A 15,405-nucleotide genomic window follows, 5' to 3' on the forward strand; every position below is an offset into this window, starting at 1 on the left:
TGCGACTAAAGACGGATTATGATGGGTACCGACGTCAATCATAGTGGCTGGGGTGGCCAAATGCCGCGTTCGCGTTGTACCTTGACCCACGATGCTACGTGCAACAGTCCGGCGTGTTCATATTCAATGTGATCAACATAACCATGAAGTCAGTGTGGAAGGCTATGATCGTCAAGGCAGGGTTAAGAAAGAAGTAGTGGTATTGCGGCAGTTATCTACTATACAAGCGTTCCTAAGGACTCGATGAGCATATAAGAGAGTTGGCTCGACCTCGATTTCAGTCTAGAATCATTTCTATCAGTATTGATTCGAATCTAACAACTACATACTATTCTAGCCTACTGCGACTCTCACTCGTTTGTCAAATAAGCCATACCCAGGAACCGGTATACCTATTATTCATCCATATTATAAAACAAGTTGTACATCAACGCATCAACTATGCGATCATTCGTTACTCTCTTAGCAGCAGCAGCCTATTTGCAGGGCGGCTCAGCAGCTCCGTTCGGCAACCAGCAACAACCTCCCACTACCATATCCCACAGCGGATTTCCGCATCCGACCGGTCGTTTTCCCCACCCAACCGGTTTCCTGCATCCTACTGGTGGCCCGCGCCGCCCCGACGATAAAGAACATCACTGGCCTGGCCAACCTCATCCCACTGGCCACCATCATCACCACCCGAGCGGCGGCTTCCCTCACTCAACCGGACGTCCTGAAAGCAATATTTTTTTGAGACGGGATGCGGACCATGTACGCCCTCACCCGGATGGCTTTGCCCATCCCAGCGGTCACCACCCGCACCCAACCGGTGGGTTCCCACAGCCTACTGGTGGACCTGGTCATCACCACCATCTCCCTGGTGATAACCAGGACCACGGTCGCAGAAACTGGCAGGGTAATCATGAGAAGCAAGACGGGGGGCTCCACAGACCCGCTAGCATTTCATGGCCCAGTGGTATTACCAACCATCTCCACCCCCAACCTACTACCGGTGTCCAACCCGGGCGCCACGTGCAGCAACCCGACGGGGGACCGAAGCGCGAGCGCCAGATACTACAGGAGATCCCGCGCGTGGTCCAGGATGCCAACTAAAAGACATAACAGATGAAGCTACCTATCTGTTGTTACAGCAGAATGAATCCGACCAATTGTACGATACTGTAAGACAATTAAGATAATGATTGGAACGAAGTAATGGAGGGACTTGAAACGCTTGGATTTTGATAGACTGCTTGGTAGAATAGACTGGTTGGATGCTAGATGCTGGGTACCTACCTACGAATGGATCACGTAGGCACAAGATGTCATCTTGTTAGATAAAGGTAACTCGTGACAATAAAAATTTTCACATCCGTATATACATTGTCTTGAAGCTACCTCAACTTTATGTGAACTCATTATGCAATAGAACAGGACATGAATTATAGTATCAAAATATAGTGTTCATAAGATTACATATCTTATAATGAGGACTACGCGAGCATTTGAATCTCATCTATGTCGATCTAGAGAATTAATTAAGCCTATCCTCGAAGCACCAACTCAGAAACAGGGGACTACACCCTGTACTATACGATGCATTTAATACATCGCGACTAGGTAGCTGGAGTACATTGTTAACTCTATATCGGTAAGACAGAATATCATTATTATAAAAAGAAATCTATAAAGTAAGTGTACCTATTTTAGAGTAAAATAATATAGATTAATTCTAACTTTAGGTAAATAGTAACTTAAAAGGCGCTATAATAACACTTTTCATATAAGAATTTATAACATATAATATCAAAAGACTTGTAATAAGAGATCAATTAATAAAGACTCGAGTTTTATGTGTACTTGGTTGAGAAAACCAACTTATAAGTTATAGCTATTGACCTTATTTTTTTATATCTTTAGATCGAAGCAAGTAGTCTTAAATTATGATGTAGTTAAATTACAGCCGACTATTGAATGTGTTATTATTAGTAGAATATATTAATAGTTCAAGTCATTTAGCATGTTAAAAACAAAGCTACACAGCAACTCGATAAGGTATGATGATATTATGAACAAGTCAAAATGAAATTTATATAAAACACTACTAATTGTCATAATGTTAGACAAGGTGTCAGCTTAACAGAGATTGCATCGAGCTATCGTGAATTTCGCTTCAATCTCTGTTTCGTTGAGTTGCCCTATCATATAATTGCATATTCTCATAAAGCTAACGCTAAGGTATGTATGACTCTCATAACACGATAGCCGCGTAAAATAAAAAGAGCATCTAACCTAGTAACGTCAACGTTTTATATTGGTTCAAACAATCTCTTTGGGCTTTAACAAAGCCTTACCCCTAAGCTTCTTTCTGCGACTGGCTATAAATATATACCTGCCAACCAAACAAAAAAGGCAACATCTAATTGAAAATTTCACCTGATTTCTGAAACGACGTGGTAGTAAACTATTCGACACAAATTTACTAATTCCATTCAAATGTCAAAGCGGATAGCTCGGTAGGTCACCTGGTGTACCCCCCACGCCGCACGAATGTAAACAACCAAGAAGTAAGACAAATACCTCATTTAAGTCACGCCTCATACCTAAGGAAAGTGTACTTTAAAGATTAAAGGTGACTGTTCAATTGAATTGAAAGCAAAACATCTGGTAGTCTTTACATACTAAAGAATATAAATTTAAGAGCTAGTTAAATAATGCGGTGTAGTTTGGTTATGGATTAAAGACGCCCCTTGGCTGATATTTGTAAATTACCTAAGGTAGAATACCATTCTGGTGTTTGACGGAAGCGCCACGATAGTTCTCGGTGAAGAGCCAAGAGCTGAATGTGTAATATGTGCATTCCAATCAATTCGACTTAGTAATATCGGAATTAGTACCTTACGCAAGCCTAAATTGATTATAATAATAATAATACGTTCCTTCTCGTCCCTCGTCATCGATTCCCCCTAGGCTTCTCTACATAACGACAACTACCTACATTAGGTACAAACGAGTGCGATCCCGGCCTAAACCCAGCAACTTTCAACTGTACATACATACGACCACAGGACCAAGAACCCCTACAATATTGCAACATTGGACTGTGCATAATACAGTAAGCATAAACTGATCACACAGTACAGATACGGTACGGTCAAAACAGTCAACGACGCTAAGTACCCTAGGTTTACCGTTTGTAATTTCGCCACGTGAACGTACCAAAGTGGATACCGCCAGTTCTTTGATTTGCGGCGTTTCAACAAACTCTGTTAGCTCTTCTGTTAGTTAACTAGAAGAAGCCCTGCGACATTTTCCCCTTGCGTTTTTGACCTTTTCATCAACATAAGCTACGAAACTCTCGCAATCCGTTTTGCCAACTCGCCGTTCTATTTTCGTTCATTTTTCCTGCGATTAGATTTATTTTAAGTTTTTGGTTTTTTCTTCTTCTTCTACCTCTTATTGAGATACGATGCGCGGCAGCGCCGTCACTTCGGCAGCTTTGACCGCGTTCAAACAACCCCTTTCTAGATTTGGCCGTGCTCATTTATCCACCGCATCCTCCCACTACAGCGCCGGAGCTCGCTTCGGCGGTAGCATTCGCAAAGCTAGCACCGTTCCGCACAGCGTCAGCTCTTTCGGCTCTCAGCAATTTGAACCCGGCGTCATTCTGAAGGGGTACTCTGGTCGCGAGTATACCATTGAAAATGTTCTGCAGGACAGACAAGACCGCCTGGTCTATCTCGCCAGGTAAGCTAAGCTAAGCTAAGCTCTGCTTCAGGCTCTCTACCTCAGCCTCAGCCCCGGCAGAAAATTCATGTCCTTTTTTATGTCCTTTATCTTTTACCCCATTAGACGCTTGCGTTTGTGGGTCGGACTTGAACCAACTAACACGTCTTTAGGGCAAACGAGAAGATGTTCGTTTTGAAAAGTCTATTTGAGAACGAATACAACTATGCACTTCCTCTGCAGTTGAGATTTAATCACTCGCCTTACTTGCGGGCGCTGCGGGACACCGTCCCCGAGCAGAAGATGTTTGTCAACGAATACATGACGGACCATCTCCTCAACTTCGCCTTCAAGGACCTCTCCCTAGCTGCGCAAAAGCGCGTCCTTCGAGACAGTCTACGAGGCCTTGCTACCTTGCACGACCAGAACATCGCGCATTTAGGTATGTATCCCCGCCGGACCTAAGCTTCGGATTTTAATCTAATGTGGCGTCTTAGACATCAAAGCAAATAACATCATGGTCGACTACCGAGATACCAGTGAAGGAATCATTGTGGATCGCGTGCAGTTATCCGACCTAGAAGATTCGACTCACATCCCACCTGGACAGGCTCTGCGTGGGCTCAAAGTTGGCAATCAGTTTTGGCGCAGCCCGGAGGCGCACGTACAGGGCGCGGTCGGAAAGCCTTCCGACATATTCTCCTTGGCGCTAGTGGTGAGTCTGACCGCCTTTACTTATGATGTGTCACGGCTACTAATGCTAGTATAGTTCATATTTATGCGTCTCAAAATGGTCATCTTCCGGATCGACAGCGCGCCAAATGTCGATCTTACCAACGCCATCCTCGAGCGGCAAATCTCCACTTTTGCCGAGTGGAATGATTACGAGTCTTTCATCGACTACCTTGGTCGACGACATCCCTGGGTCGGCGAACTCTCTCGCTTGCAAGACTCTTTCGGTTCCAAGAACCCTCGAAGACCATTTTCGCTTTGGAAAAGCGATTCACTTGACCCAGACTTCAAGGATTTGATTAAGAAGATGACCAACTTTGATCCCCGGAGGAGAATCACGGCGCGGGATGCCCTAGGTCATGTCTGGTTTGACGATGTTGAGGAACTATAGTTGATACTTTGGGTTTAGCGATTATCAGGTTTACGGGAAACAGTACCGCGCACGGTTTTGATTTCAAGCTTTGATTTCACGGCACGGGGACAGGAAACGGAACCGGATATAGACTGAAAAAAAATGGACCTTGAGGGATAGAGATATAGACTACAGACATAGAAAGCAATAATGTTAATGGCGCCGCACGCCCGCACCAGCTCAGCCTCGTTTGAGTTCTAAATATTAATACCTAATACCGGGTAAGTCACTTGCATATAATTAGGCTAGAGACATGAATGAAAGAGTGGCAAGAATACGGATCACTAAACTAGTCATATGAGCAGTGCTGTTTTGGTGATCAGGTGAATTGATAGTTAGCATTAGTAGTGTATATAACGGCACGTTCGGGTTAAATAGATAGATGCATGTGTTTATCACCTGAGCACCAGTCTTCCTGATAAATCTTATTAAGTGCATAGCAAGTCAGCAGATGGCTATGTAGGCATGTAGGGGAATTATAGAACAAGTCGACCTTCAATGAAGTCTTTGCGTAGCTCTAAATATTGCCAGTTCGTAATGAGATGTATCAGTTCGCCGTGTTGCTACCTTGTAGATTCAGAGAGGAGGTCTCTAATTTAATACATGGAATAACTATCCCAAGTTGAGATATGCTTGTAACTGTTATGAAACTTATAGCCCCCTTTGCGTATCAGTAAGTTAGAGGCTTAGAGCAATTGTGACTGTGTGACTGACATATTCCTATAGACCAAGAATCAATGAGACAATATAGACTGCCAATAATCCTCAAGTGCAAGCTTGATAGGCTCCCTAAAGACTGACCTTGCGAAATGCTATTTTCGACAGAGTGCTTGTGTAGCTAACGCATAACAGCCCCTATTTTATGGTGTTACTCGACCTTTCTTGGCGAGTACAAGGATGAGACATATATATCTACGCTCTGTGGTTGATTGGAACCAGGTGAATATCAGAGGCTCCTTTTCATAGTTTCGAAAATTAATATAATAACTGCTGTGCGAGACGAGAATTCGAGACACGTCAGCCATAGTCCTAGAATGAGTTATTTATTTCGAATCTGCATGCAAATAATATCATTGTCCGCCGTCTACGATTCTAACTAATATCTAGGCCTTTGCGACACCTCGACGCTTCTAGGAATTAGCTTCTCGTACTGCGTAAAGACGGGGTATATAAGTTGAAGTAGCGAGAGTGCTCTTCCTCACCTTTCCGAAGTCATCACCATCACTATACCACAATAATAGAAGCCGACTTTATTCTGATGCATCTATCTTTCTCTTTCCACCAATTCAAACCTGAAATAACCAAATTAACTGCAAGTATGAAGCTCTTTCAACCTGTCATCATTATTCTCTCCATCGCTGCCGGCAATGCTATCGCTCATCCTGCAGGGGACACACCAGAGGTCGAACTTAGTACCATCACAAGTGGCGACTACACCTTCTTCGGAGCGAGTGAAACTGTGAGTGCGTTTCCTTAATTCATTGGTCTCTAAGACCATTGCTCGTTATAGATTACCGACGCAGAAGCACATCACTGTTATTACTACAACATGAACTAAGAAGTATTTCCATAGTCTGAGTTTGAAAAACGCTGCAGTGGATATTTAATGCAGCATGTCGATTGCACACCGGGAAAGTGCCAATGTTTGGGTGATAATGGGTGCTATGGTTGTAATGGCGGACGAATCCAATGCCAACCTGGCCCTGGTTCGGGAGTATGTTGGACTGCTTAGGCTACTTGAATTCACTCGTAGTACAGAGTCTCAGTTAGAATATTTTTGAAAGGGGTTTATAACTTCCATTCTCTAAGCTAGGATGTCGTATTCGAGACGATAGGGATAGCTTCACAACGAGGAAACTTCTGGATATATAACCAACCACTTGTCATTTGGTTTGAATGGTATTTAGTAGAGGATACACTCTTTGTATACACATTTATCAACGAAACAGCGCTTTCTATGATTTAATTGTGGTTTGAATAAACCCAAGATGGCTATGTTTATATTATTACTATCTCAAGTAAAGCATATACTGTCTTTGACTAACCCACGCTATTTAACCTCATAGTGGATCCATTGAGCTGCAAGTAAGGATACCTATGTTTACGGAATATGTTGGACCCCCTTTAACCTAACTGAACTCCCAATTAAGAGCTATGTACAATACCTAGGTAGTAATTGCGAAGATACCTAAACAGGTAGGCAAACGTGAAACTCCACTTAGTAACAAAAATTATTTAGAGAATAGATTCTAGTTAACAGAGGTTAGCTAGTTAGATGTTAGTTAGTTGCTAATGGACATGGATACGAATTCATTTCATTTAGGATCTTCGATGTAACATTTCTTATCACCAGATCCACCAATACGCCGTGCCATTGGTCGTTGTCTTTAACCTAGCTCGGAGCTTCATGCGTAAAAACCGCTTGAAAAGGCCATGATTTCCAGTCTGGTCGATCATAAATATTTTGAAACTTCGCAGCAATGTTTTGGTAATGGTCTCCTCCGCAGCTGTTCATCATGCCGGATCTTAAATGCCTGGCTTTGCTGTCGGCCTTCGTCTTCTTAGACATTGTCGCCGCACAGGAGACCGGCTTGGGCACGTGCACCGACGTCCACATCTTTCTGTCTCGAGGGAACAATGAGCCGTATCCCGGCCGTCAGGGAAAGCTCGTGCAGGCTATCTGCTCGGGGCTCGAGAGCTGCGACTACGAGGACGTCGCGTTCGATAATGCTCTGGCAGTTGAATACTGCAGCGCCGTGGAGGCAGGTCGCAAAGCTGGCATTGCCCAGATAACCGACTACAACAAGCGATGTCCGGATACGAAGCTTGTTGTGAGCGGCTACTCTCAGGGCGCCCATGTTTTGGGCGACATCCTTGGTGGCGGTGGCGGTGTTTTCTTTCAGGACTGCACGACGCCTACGGTTCCAGGCTTAGATCCAAATTCAGCCCCTGGCAATTCGAGTAAGTTTGGATCCCCTGTCCGTACTATGTAGCATACGGCGCAGCGTCAAAACGAGTACCTTCTCTAACCAGATGATCTGGCATATAGTTTCAGTTGCCCTCCTTTTTGGCGATACCCGTCATACTGCCAACCAGCCGTATAATACACTAGAAGGTGCGACTATCAATGGTTTATTCCCTCGAAGTGGCCAGCAACTTGAGGGCATCAACAACTTTGCAGGCGTGCTCCGAGACTGGTGTCAGGGGGATGATCCAATTTGCGCAGCGGGAGATGGTAAAGGAACATACAATGTCCAACACCATTTAAACTACTTTGATGTCTACTCCGACGCAGCGGCGGAATGGGTTAAATCGATGCTGGGCGAGGCCACCACACCGACACCGACATCTGGGTCTACATCTGGGTCTACAACTGTGTCGAGTAGCACTGCTACATCGACTGCAAGTAGCACAAGCACGGCTGTTGAGGAGACAAGTTCTGGGGTAACAGCCTCCGAAACCACGGCATCAGAAACACAGAGTGTGTCTATTACATCGGCATCTATGAGTTTAAGCTCTCCATCTTCAACTAGCACTTCGACGCCCCTTCCAGAAGGTACAGATTCAGGCACTGCTGCTACGCCAACAGCGTCGTCTACAGCCCAAGGAGGAAGCGTTCAAGGTGTTTGGTGCTACAAAGGTTATATCGGCTTATCCATATTGTACTCATTTCTTTTTGCAATCGCTTAATCGTCTAGCCTACCTCGTATGAAATTTAATGCTCTATCGATGGAGTGGGTAAAAGAGCTGTACGTCACGGTCAATGATGATAGCGAAGGGGAAAACTTTGAACCATCTGGCCTGGACATACTGGTTATGAAATCAATAATTACTCCTTTTCGCTATAGAGCTAGGTATCCACCTAGTGACGCTGATCTCTAACTGTGTCGTATTTTACCTTTTTTCCTTTTTGCGAGGTCCATGCTTAGTAGTAGTAGTCATCATCGCGGTCGCCGTTCTTTCAGCTTCGGTACTGCGTATCCTTAGACTTAATTCAAGGTTATCTAAAGCTTTGCTGCAAACTGAGCAGGCATGCGTATTGTACTGTCTTGGAATATAACCATAGCTGATACTCCCAGTCCTTTTGACGCATTTGTCTAGGTCGTAGACAACCTTGAACAGGTCCAGATGCAAAATGTCGTCTCCATATTGGTTTTTCCACTTATTTTTATGCCATGCGGAAAGCAATTCTGTCATGCATGCGACGATATATCTGGAGTCCGAAAGAACAGATACAATTGTTGAATGAGATAGACGCAAATGTTGGTGTATTGCCAGGGCTTTCTCGAGTGCTAGTTTAACGGAAAGTAATTCGGCTCTTTGACTAGTTATTGCTTGATCTCCCATGCTTTGTTGATAAGTATCGCGGAGGATTCCTTCTTGAGCCACTAGACAAGCAGCAATGGCTCCAAGATCACCAAATTGAGGATGCTTTCTGCAAAGACTGCTGGTACAAAATTGCATAAAGTAAACCATCGTGGTGGCGCTGAGTAGTAAATGCAAATACGATTCAGTAAATGGGTGATGGAGCTAAGCGAGCGACACAGCCAAGTGATAGCTTGATACTGATGAGATTATGAGAAAACTATCTAGTAGCTAAGGGGAAATATGAAGATAATTTAGTTATAAGAGAAGACATGCTTGTTTAATATGAAAGAGTAAGCTAGAAGATAGTTTTAGTCCTGGAAGGCACCGAGTAGCTATAAAGTTTGATAACCATTCAGTACCTACCTAGGTACGCAGTGTTATGAGGTGAAGCAAGAAGCATGGAAACAACTTCATTGCTCCGCGAGAAGCTTTAAATAGGTAGTTACGGGAACCCAGGGCTATACATGGTAAAAGTGGTGGGATATCAAAGTTGCCAATATATATATATAGGTAGGAGGTAGTTTATAGGTAACTACCTATTATAGAAACTCGAAGTATCTTATTGTTGGACCTGAAGGCTGTAGGACTCTAATCTTTCATAATAAAAGTCTTTGGTACTTTGAAGATCGAAGCGCTATTTCCCCTTTCTTAAACTTGTCTCTATTAAGATAATGTGCTGACTTTTAACACAAATGCAAATATTTACACCGGAAAACAAGCTTAAACCTATAAAATCGTACCTATCATACTTATATTGGACTTATACAATTACTAACGTGCTTAGCTTCAGAGTTATTTAAGCTATAGTGGTAGGCTGTCTGGGTTTCGCACTAGGTACAACGAATCGCGCCACATTCTAATGGTAGCACGAGCGGCGGCGTATATTTGGACCCCTCCATTATCGATAACCTCTAGGTTAGGTTATACCTACCTAGGTACCTAACCTATCTTTCTTAGTGCCCCACCAAAACGATGCTTGATAAGGTGAATCCGATATCTCTCACCTGAACCTTCGCCGATTATTGTTTACTTCATGTCATCTCCTATATCGGCCAAGTTCACTACATCCCGTCTCGCAGCAAATCGTTAATCACAAATTAATCAAAACTCGAGCTTAAAGTCCAATTGACCTTCTATGTTCTGAGCGATATACGAGAACTTCATAGGTATTCAATTGTGCGCGGGGCAGGGATGGGAGACGCAGCTCAGGACCTCGACGCCAAAGGCGGTGCTCTTGACACCGCAAAGGACTTGGTTGCAGGAGCTGCCGGAGGAGTTGCCCAGGTTCTTATAGGTAGGCTACTCTTTCCAGATTCATCTCATTATAGCGCCATCAGTCATAATGGCTGGATGTTGTAAGGTTAAGTCAGAAGTTATAAACATAGATGGTTGGGATGTCAGCTATCATGGAAACGACGTTAAGCTTTGGCAAGTTCAAAACGCTCGTAGATACGAAAGACATGACCGGGAAAGAGATGGAGACAAGAATCCTAATTTACCTATATACATCAAATTAACTTAACCATCTGTCCTCGTCGCTAACCCTCCACAGGCCAACCCTTCGACATAGTCAAAGTCCGGCTCCAAACAAGCACAGCATACAAATCCGCCCTCGATGCCGCAACTTCCATCTACGCCAAAGAGGGCCCCCTCGCGTTCTACAAGGGCACGCTAACCCCTCTCCTTGGTATCGGAGCCTGCGTGTCCATCCAATTCGGCGCTTTCGGGTACGCGCGGCGCTACTTCGAGACCCAGAATGCCACTGCCGCCGCTTCATCCTCATCATTATCATCCTCTGCCAAAGACCTGTCCTTCGGCCAGTACTTCGCTGCCGGCGCCTTTGCCGGCGTCGCCAACTCCGTCATCTCAGGGCCCATCGAGCACGTGCGTATCCGGCTGCAGACGCAGCCCCACGGCGCTGCGCGCCTGTACTCTGGTCCTCTCGACTGCGTGCGCCAGCTGTCTTCGCGCGGCGGCGGGCTGCGCGGCTTGTACCGCGGCGAGGCCGTGACGATTTGGCGCGAGGCCGCTGCTTACGGCACGTGGTTTCTGACTTTCGAGTACTTGATGATGGCCGACGCGGCGCGGAACCGCGTTGAGCGAGCCGACATTCCCAGCTACAAGGTTGCGCTGTACGGTGGCTTGGCCGGCGAAGCCCTCTGGCTTGCTAGCTACCCTTTTGACGTCATTAAGAGCAAGATGCAAACCGATGGCTTTGGTAGCGAGATGAAGTATAAGACGATGCGGGACTGCTTTTCGCAGACATGGAGGGCCGAGGGCGCACGTGGCTTTTGGAAGGGCATTGCTCCCACGCTACTGAGAGCCATGCCAGTAAGCGCGGGTACGTTCGCCGTGGTGGAGGCGACAATGCGTGCTATGAGTTAAAAGGCAAACTTGAGAGGTAGGCAGGTAATCAGGGGTAAGGAGGCTGAGAATATCTGGGCTTAGGTCATATGATAAGGCGTTGGGTTTCAACCAAAGATGTGCGAGATAGGGGGATTTACCACGATAGATCTCATTTGGGAGCAATTCAACACTTCGTACTTAGACCGGTATTAGGGCGCAAACTGAACTATATTTGGAGACCTATAGAAGACAGACATAATTTTATCTATTCGCTAGTCTCGACACGCCTCTGTAGGATCTTCCTGGCATTTGCCGGGGTGAGGGATTCTATATCCAGTTCAGCCAAAAGTTTCTTGGCTTCCATATTATCTGTGAATGCACGGTCGCTCGCTTGTTGGAGAGATATGGCCCCGTCCGCGGCTTCCAGGGGCAGGTTCAATAGCCTCGCACCGTCTCGTAGTGTACTAAGCGCGATCGAGCTATTCGGGATGTGACGGTCTATCAGAGAAGCGATAGCCTCTAGATCTCTTGCAAATTGGGCGGCACCGACGCTTGTAAAATTCTGCGCCATAAGCACCGTCGTCCATATTGCATCCTGTAGTTTCTCTAACACCTCCCGCCATACCCGGCGATAAACGGCGGCGCTCAATGTAGAGGTAAGGAAGGTAAGATTTCGTTTGAGTATCTAGAGTGATGTCAGCCGCGATTTTGGATACCCATGAGTCGAGAGTAAATTTTTACCTTTAAAGGTTCGTCTAACTCTGGAGTTACAGAAAGCTGGGAAGTGTCCACTGGAAATATTTAGCATGCCGTCTCGCGGTGAGTTTCGAATAATAGAGCTTACAGTGGGTATCGTCACTAATTGTAGTCCAATGAGCCTTGGCGAAGTACGGGCGGAATGCTTTCTGGTGAGAGTCAACCAATGCTGAGACTAGGTATTCTTCGGCGGCCTTCCGACGGCGAGCATATGCTGCGATAGTTTCATCAAACAATATGCCACTGTCGCCGTCGGAGCTAATATCTGCTGAGGTCTTATCTTTAACATTTTCATAACTCATTCCGGTGGCAATGTTACCATCGCTATGAGTATGTTTAGCCCTCATTTGGAGCTGTTCCCACAGAGATACGAAAAACTATCCGAAATCAGTAAAGGGCTCGATATATGCACCTGGAGAATTAAAACTTACCTCCTCGTTACTCCAATCCTTCAAAGTAGCGATGATATGGTCAGAACTGCCCAAGACTTTGCAGAGAGTCTCAAATGCCCCAGTGCCTTCTAATGCGGCGGCTTGTTCCTTAGTTACGCCGTGTAGGGTACGGCCCAGAGTGGAGGTAATTGTATAGTATGCGTCTAACGAATCCTTGAAGCGGTCGTGATAGTCATCTAGAATTTCAAGCTGAATATCGATGAGGAATCGGAGTTTGTGGGAGAACCTGCGGACTCGCTCATATTGAGATGTGACAGACTTTAACAAGTCCGTCACTCTCACTGCACCAAACGTTGGCTTCATCTTACCAGCACTGCTGTAATCATAATCCATATTTCGAGCATCGGGGGAGTTCATAATGACGTGGTAACGTTCCAGAGCGAAATCCTTCTCTGCTTTGAACCAATCGTCAAAGTATCGTTCAAGGACTTCCGACGTCAAACCGGCCCAGCCCTGATCTGGATCACCGCCGTCATAGTTGAACCTCAATCGTATCTCATCGTCTAGATCCATCAGCTGTACCATGAGACTGCTCAAAAATTGCGGATTCTTGAGGCCGTGTTGAACTAGCGTATCTATCTTCTCTCTCATCACTGGGAGCAGAACCGTGATAAGGGCACATGCGGGATCCATGTAAACAGATAGGCCACGCACTTTAGTATCTTGGAATCGGGATGCCAGAACGTAGCCCACATTGTCCCGGAAGAAGCCCTCCCATTTATCGATCAGCGCTAGGAACTGAGGTACGCAGAAAGTTCCAAATGACTGGGGGCCACTTGTCGCGTTGTTACCCATGAACTGGAATTGGAACCATAGGATGAAAGGCTTTGCCATCACTTCGAAGGGCAGTAGCGAAACTACTTTATTCGAGTAGACCACCTCAGGCGCCTGTAAATCGATGAGCTTCTCGAAGCACTGTAGCCATTCGGTGTCCATCTCGGCACCGGTATCAATTCCTTGTGGCCAATTACGCTCCTTGAGAACATGTTCTAGCTCCTTAGACATTGTATTCTTCATCTCTTCCCATAGATTCTCCGTGGTTCCCTCGACATGGTTCACAAGATGCGTGGCGGCTTGATCTGCTGCTCCCTGTAGTTCCCTTAACCGCATGCTTAGCTTCTTGAGCCTCGAGTAGGATTGTAATGCGGCTTTAGGACTCTGCGGAAGATGAGACCGTGCCTCAAGCCTTAGGTTCTCAACATCATGCAGTAGCGAAACGTATTGGTAGGCGAGCTCGACCTTGCGTAGCTGCTTCATAGGTTGCTCGAGGCGTCGGATGGCTTCATCGGGTGCGCTAGACTCGGCAACGATCTTTAAGCGGACATCGATGCTCTCCTGTAGCGCATTAAACTCGTTTATTGATCGAGAGACTCCCCCTTGGTGGTCCTGGGATGCACGACGAGCATCTTCAAGCTCCCTAGTCGCATCGTCGAGTTGAGCCTGGAGCTGGCTGCGTTGGACTTCTACGCTTGCTAGTAGGCTGTCGAGGTTTTCGAAGTCGGTGCTGGACTGAAGCTTGTCGTCAAGGTAGTCCTCCAATCTGATATCAGGTATCTGGGAGTAGGAAGGCGTTGGCGCATTTATGGCCATGGTTGTTGTCAGGACTTAGCATTTAATGTTGACCAAGTCGCAAAAGCCCAAAGCCGTCAATTATATAAAGTGTTGTATGCATTTAATAGTATTCCGATCAGAGGATATTCGAATATCCGAATATCCGAATATCCGCAGATACCTAACTACCTCCTAGGTACCTGAGCATATCCACTTTATAGCATGCAGCCAATCATCTAACCTAGAGGTACCTAAAGTAAGGTATGAAGTACCTAAGTACCTAACCTATGCATTGTAAGTGTTGAGATCAGTGGGATGCGAATGTGTATTAAGTGCCATATTAATAAGGGGATATTAGAGACTCATATACAACCATTTAAGAGCAAATGCTTGTTATACTGTTTACTCGGCAGGTAGTAATAAGCAGCTAGTACAACCCCCTATTCCTAATATTATATTTCGAGCCTATGGAATTGCTTGAACACCCATTCAGGGCAAATACTCAAGTTAATAACACTGTCATACATTGAAACATTTGCTGTAGTATTATATACCACCTGTGAGAATGTAACTAGGTTCCGTAATGTTAATATCTTCATATTCGTAAGGAAATTGCGTGATGAAGTGTTCGCACTATAGTTCCTAATGTTGAGGATATTGATGTCTTTAAGAAGCATAACATTGAACCTAGGAATATTGATACCGTCATCAACATCCAACTCTTTTGTTCTGCTACTTAGCTGGAGGCCGCAACTAGGGGGGTTTATCACATACTGGAACATGGGGGTATGCAGATCTTCTGAGAGCACTGCCGAAGCCACGATCATGTTATTAGATCATGTTGTTAGAACGGCCCAAGATCAGCTGTGAATAAGTAACATGTGGAAGACTAGGCACTAATACTTGTTCTCAGGCATCTGGGATGTTCCATGGAGACCCCTAATAGAAGGTCGTCATACAAATAGGGATATATTATGAATAATTTAGTCTAAGTGAATAGAATAGGCACCATTGGAGGACGAAGAAGCTCAACCCTAAGGGATGATGCTCAGTTCCCATTTCGTCAAATATAATAGGGTG

The 15,405-nt window shown here is 45.3% G+C and overlaps 5 protein-coding genes across 5 annotated transcripts; 4 read left to right on the forward strand and 1 right to left on the reverse strand.

Moving 5' to 3' along the window:
* Window positions 1-391: 391 nt before the first annotated feature.
* On the forward strand, window positions 392-1,365 carry F4813DRAFT_400947 (uncharacterized protein). Its single transcript, XM_049248332.1, has one exon. It carries the CDS (start codon window positions 442-444, stop codon window positions 1,093-1,095), a length of 654 nt encoding a protein of 217 aa, XP_049094503.1. The 5' UTR covers window positions 392-441; the 3' UTR covers window positions 1,096-1,365.
* Window positions 1,366-2,946: 1,581 nt separating this feature from the next.
* Window positions 2,947-5,326, forward strand: F4813DRAFT_377757 (kinase-like protein). The gene is made up of 4 exons (XM_049245268.1): window positions 2,947-3,729; window positions 3,882-4,150; window positions 4,206-4,423; window positions 4,478-5,326. Exons 1-4 carry the CDS (start codon window positions 3,452-3,454, stop codon window positions 4,829-4,831), a joined length of 1,119 nt encoding a protein of 372 aa, XP_049094504.1. The 5' UTR covers window positions 2,947-3,451; the 3' UTR covers window positions 4,832-5,326.
* A 1,518-nt stretch (window positions 5,327-6,844) lies between these two features.
* On the forward strand, window positions 6,845-8,931 carry F4813DRAFT_377759 (carbohydrate esterase family 5 protein). Its single transcript, XM_049245269.1, has 2 exons — window positions 6,845-7,813; window positions 7,902-8,931. Exons 1-2 carry the CDS (start codon window positions 7,369-7,371, stop codon window positions 8,540-8,542), a joined length of 1,086 nt encoding a protein of 361 aa, XP_049094505.1. The 5' UTR covers window positions 6,845-7,368; the 3' UTR covers window positions 8,543-8,931.
* Window positions 8,932-10,104: 1,173 nt separating this feature from the next.
* On the forward strand, window positions 10,105-11,827 carry F4813DRAFT_377760 (mitochondrial carrier). Its single transcript, XM_049245270.1, has 2 exons — window positions 10,105-10,514; window positions 10,773-11,827. Exons 1-2 carry the CDS (start codon window positions 10,412-10,414, stop codon window positions 11,603-11,605), a joined length of 936 nt encoding a protein of 311 aa, XP_049094506.1. The 5' UTR covers window positions 10,105-10,411; the 3' UTR covers window positions 11,606-11,827.
* Window positions 11,828-14,424, reverse strand: F4813DRAFT_377761 (TIP-1 family-domain-containing protein). The gene is made up of 4 exons (XM_049245271.1): window positions 12,754-14,424; window positions 12,411-12,699; window positions 12,308-12,357; window positions 11,828-12,251 (listed from the first exon to the last, which is right to left on the reverse strand). Exons 1-4 carry the CDS (start codon window positions 14,362-14,364, stop codon window positions 11,832-11,834), a joined length of 2,370 nt encoding a protein of 789 aa, XP_049094507.1. The 5' UTR covers window positions 14,365-14,424; the 3' UTR covers window positions 11,828-11,831.
* Window positions 14,425-15,405: the final 981 nt, after the last annotated feature.

The sequence above is a fragment of the Daldinia decipiens genome (genome assembly GCF_022478715.1).
Source record: "Daldinia decipiens strain CBS 113046 unplaced genomic scaffold F4813scaffold_66, whole genome shotgun sequence".
NCBI lineage: Eukaryota > Fungi > Ascomycota > Sordariomycetes > Xylariales > Hypoxylaceae > Daldinia > Daldinia decipiens.

What these genes read in the sequence shown, in the direction of transcription:
- F4813DRAFT_377760 (XM_049245270.1), top strand. Translation starts at nt 10,412, where the DNA reads ATGGGAGACGCAGCTCAGGACCTCGACGCCAAAGGCGGTGCTCTTGAC. An exon ending in AGTTGCCCAGGTTCTTATAG is followed by an intron (nt 10,515 to 10,772) that starts GTAGGCTACTCT and finishes AACCCTCCACAG; the next exon opens with GCCAACCCTTCGACATAGTC.
- F4813DRAFT_377761 (XM_049245271.1), bottom strand. Translation starts at nt 14,364, where the DNA reads ATGGCCATAAATGCGCCAACGCCTTCCTACTCCCAGATACCTGATATC. An exon ending in AGGATTGGAGTAACGAGGAG is followed by an intron (nt 12,700 to 12,753) that starts GTAAGTTTTAAT and finishes GATTTCGGATAG; the next exon opens with TTTTTCGTATCTCTGTGGGA. An exon ending in AGTTAGACGAACCTTTAAAG is followed by an intron (nt 12,252 to 12,307) that starts GTAAAAATTTAC and finishes ACATCACTCTAG; the next exon opens with ATACTCAAACGAAATCTTAC.
- F4813DRAFT_377757 (XM_049245268.1), top strand. Translation starts at nt 3,452, where the DNA reads ATGCGCGGCAGCGCCGTCACTTCGGCAGCTTTGACCGCGTTCAAACAA. An exon ending in CCAGAACATCGCGCATTTAG is followed by an intron (nt 4,151 to 4,205) that starts GTATGTATCCCC and finishes GTGGCGTCTTAG; the next exon opens with ACATCAAAGCAAATAACATC. An exon ending in TATTCTCCTTGGCGCTAGTG is followed by an intron (nt 4,424 to 4,477) that starts GTGAGTCTGACC and finishes ATGCTAGTATAG; the next exon opens with TTCATATTTATGCGTCTCAA.
- F4813DRAFT_400947 (XM_049248332.1), top strand. Translation starts at nt 442, where the DNA reads ATGCGATCATTCGTTACTCTCTTAGCAGCAGCAGCCTATTTGCAGGGC.
- F4813DRAFT_377759 (XM_049245269.1), top strand. Translation starts at nt 7,369, where the DNA reads ATGCCGGATCTTAAATGCCTGGCTTTGCTGTCGGCCTTCGTCTTCTTA. An exon ending in TTCAGCCCCTGGCAATTCGA is followed by an intron (nt 7,814 to 7,901) that starts GTAAGTTTGGAT and finishes TCTGGCATATAG; the next exon opens with TTTCAGTTGCCCTCCTTTTT.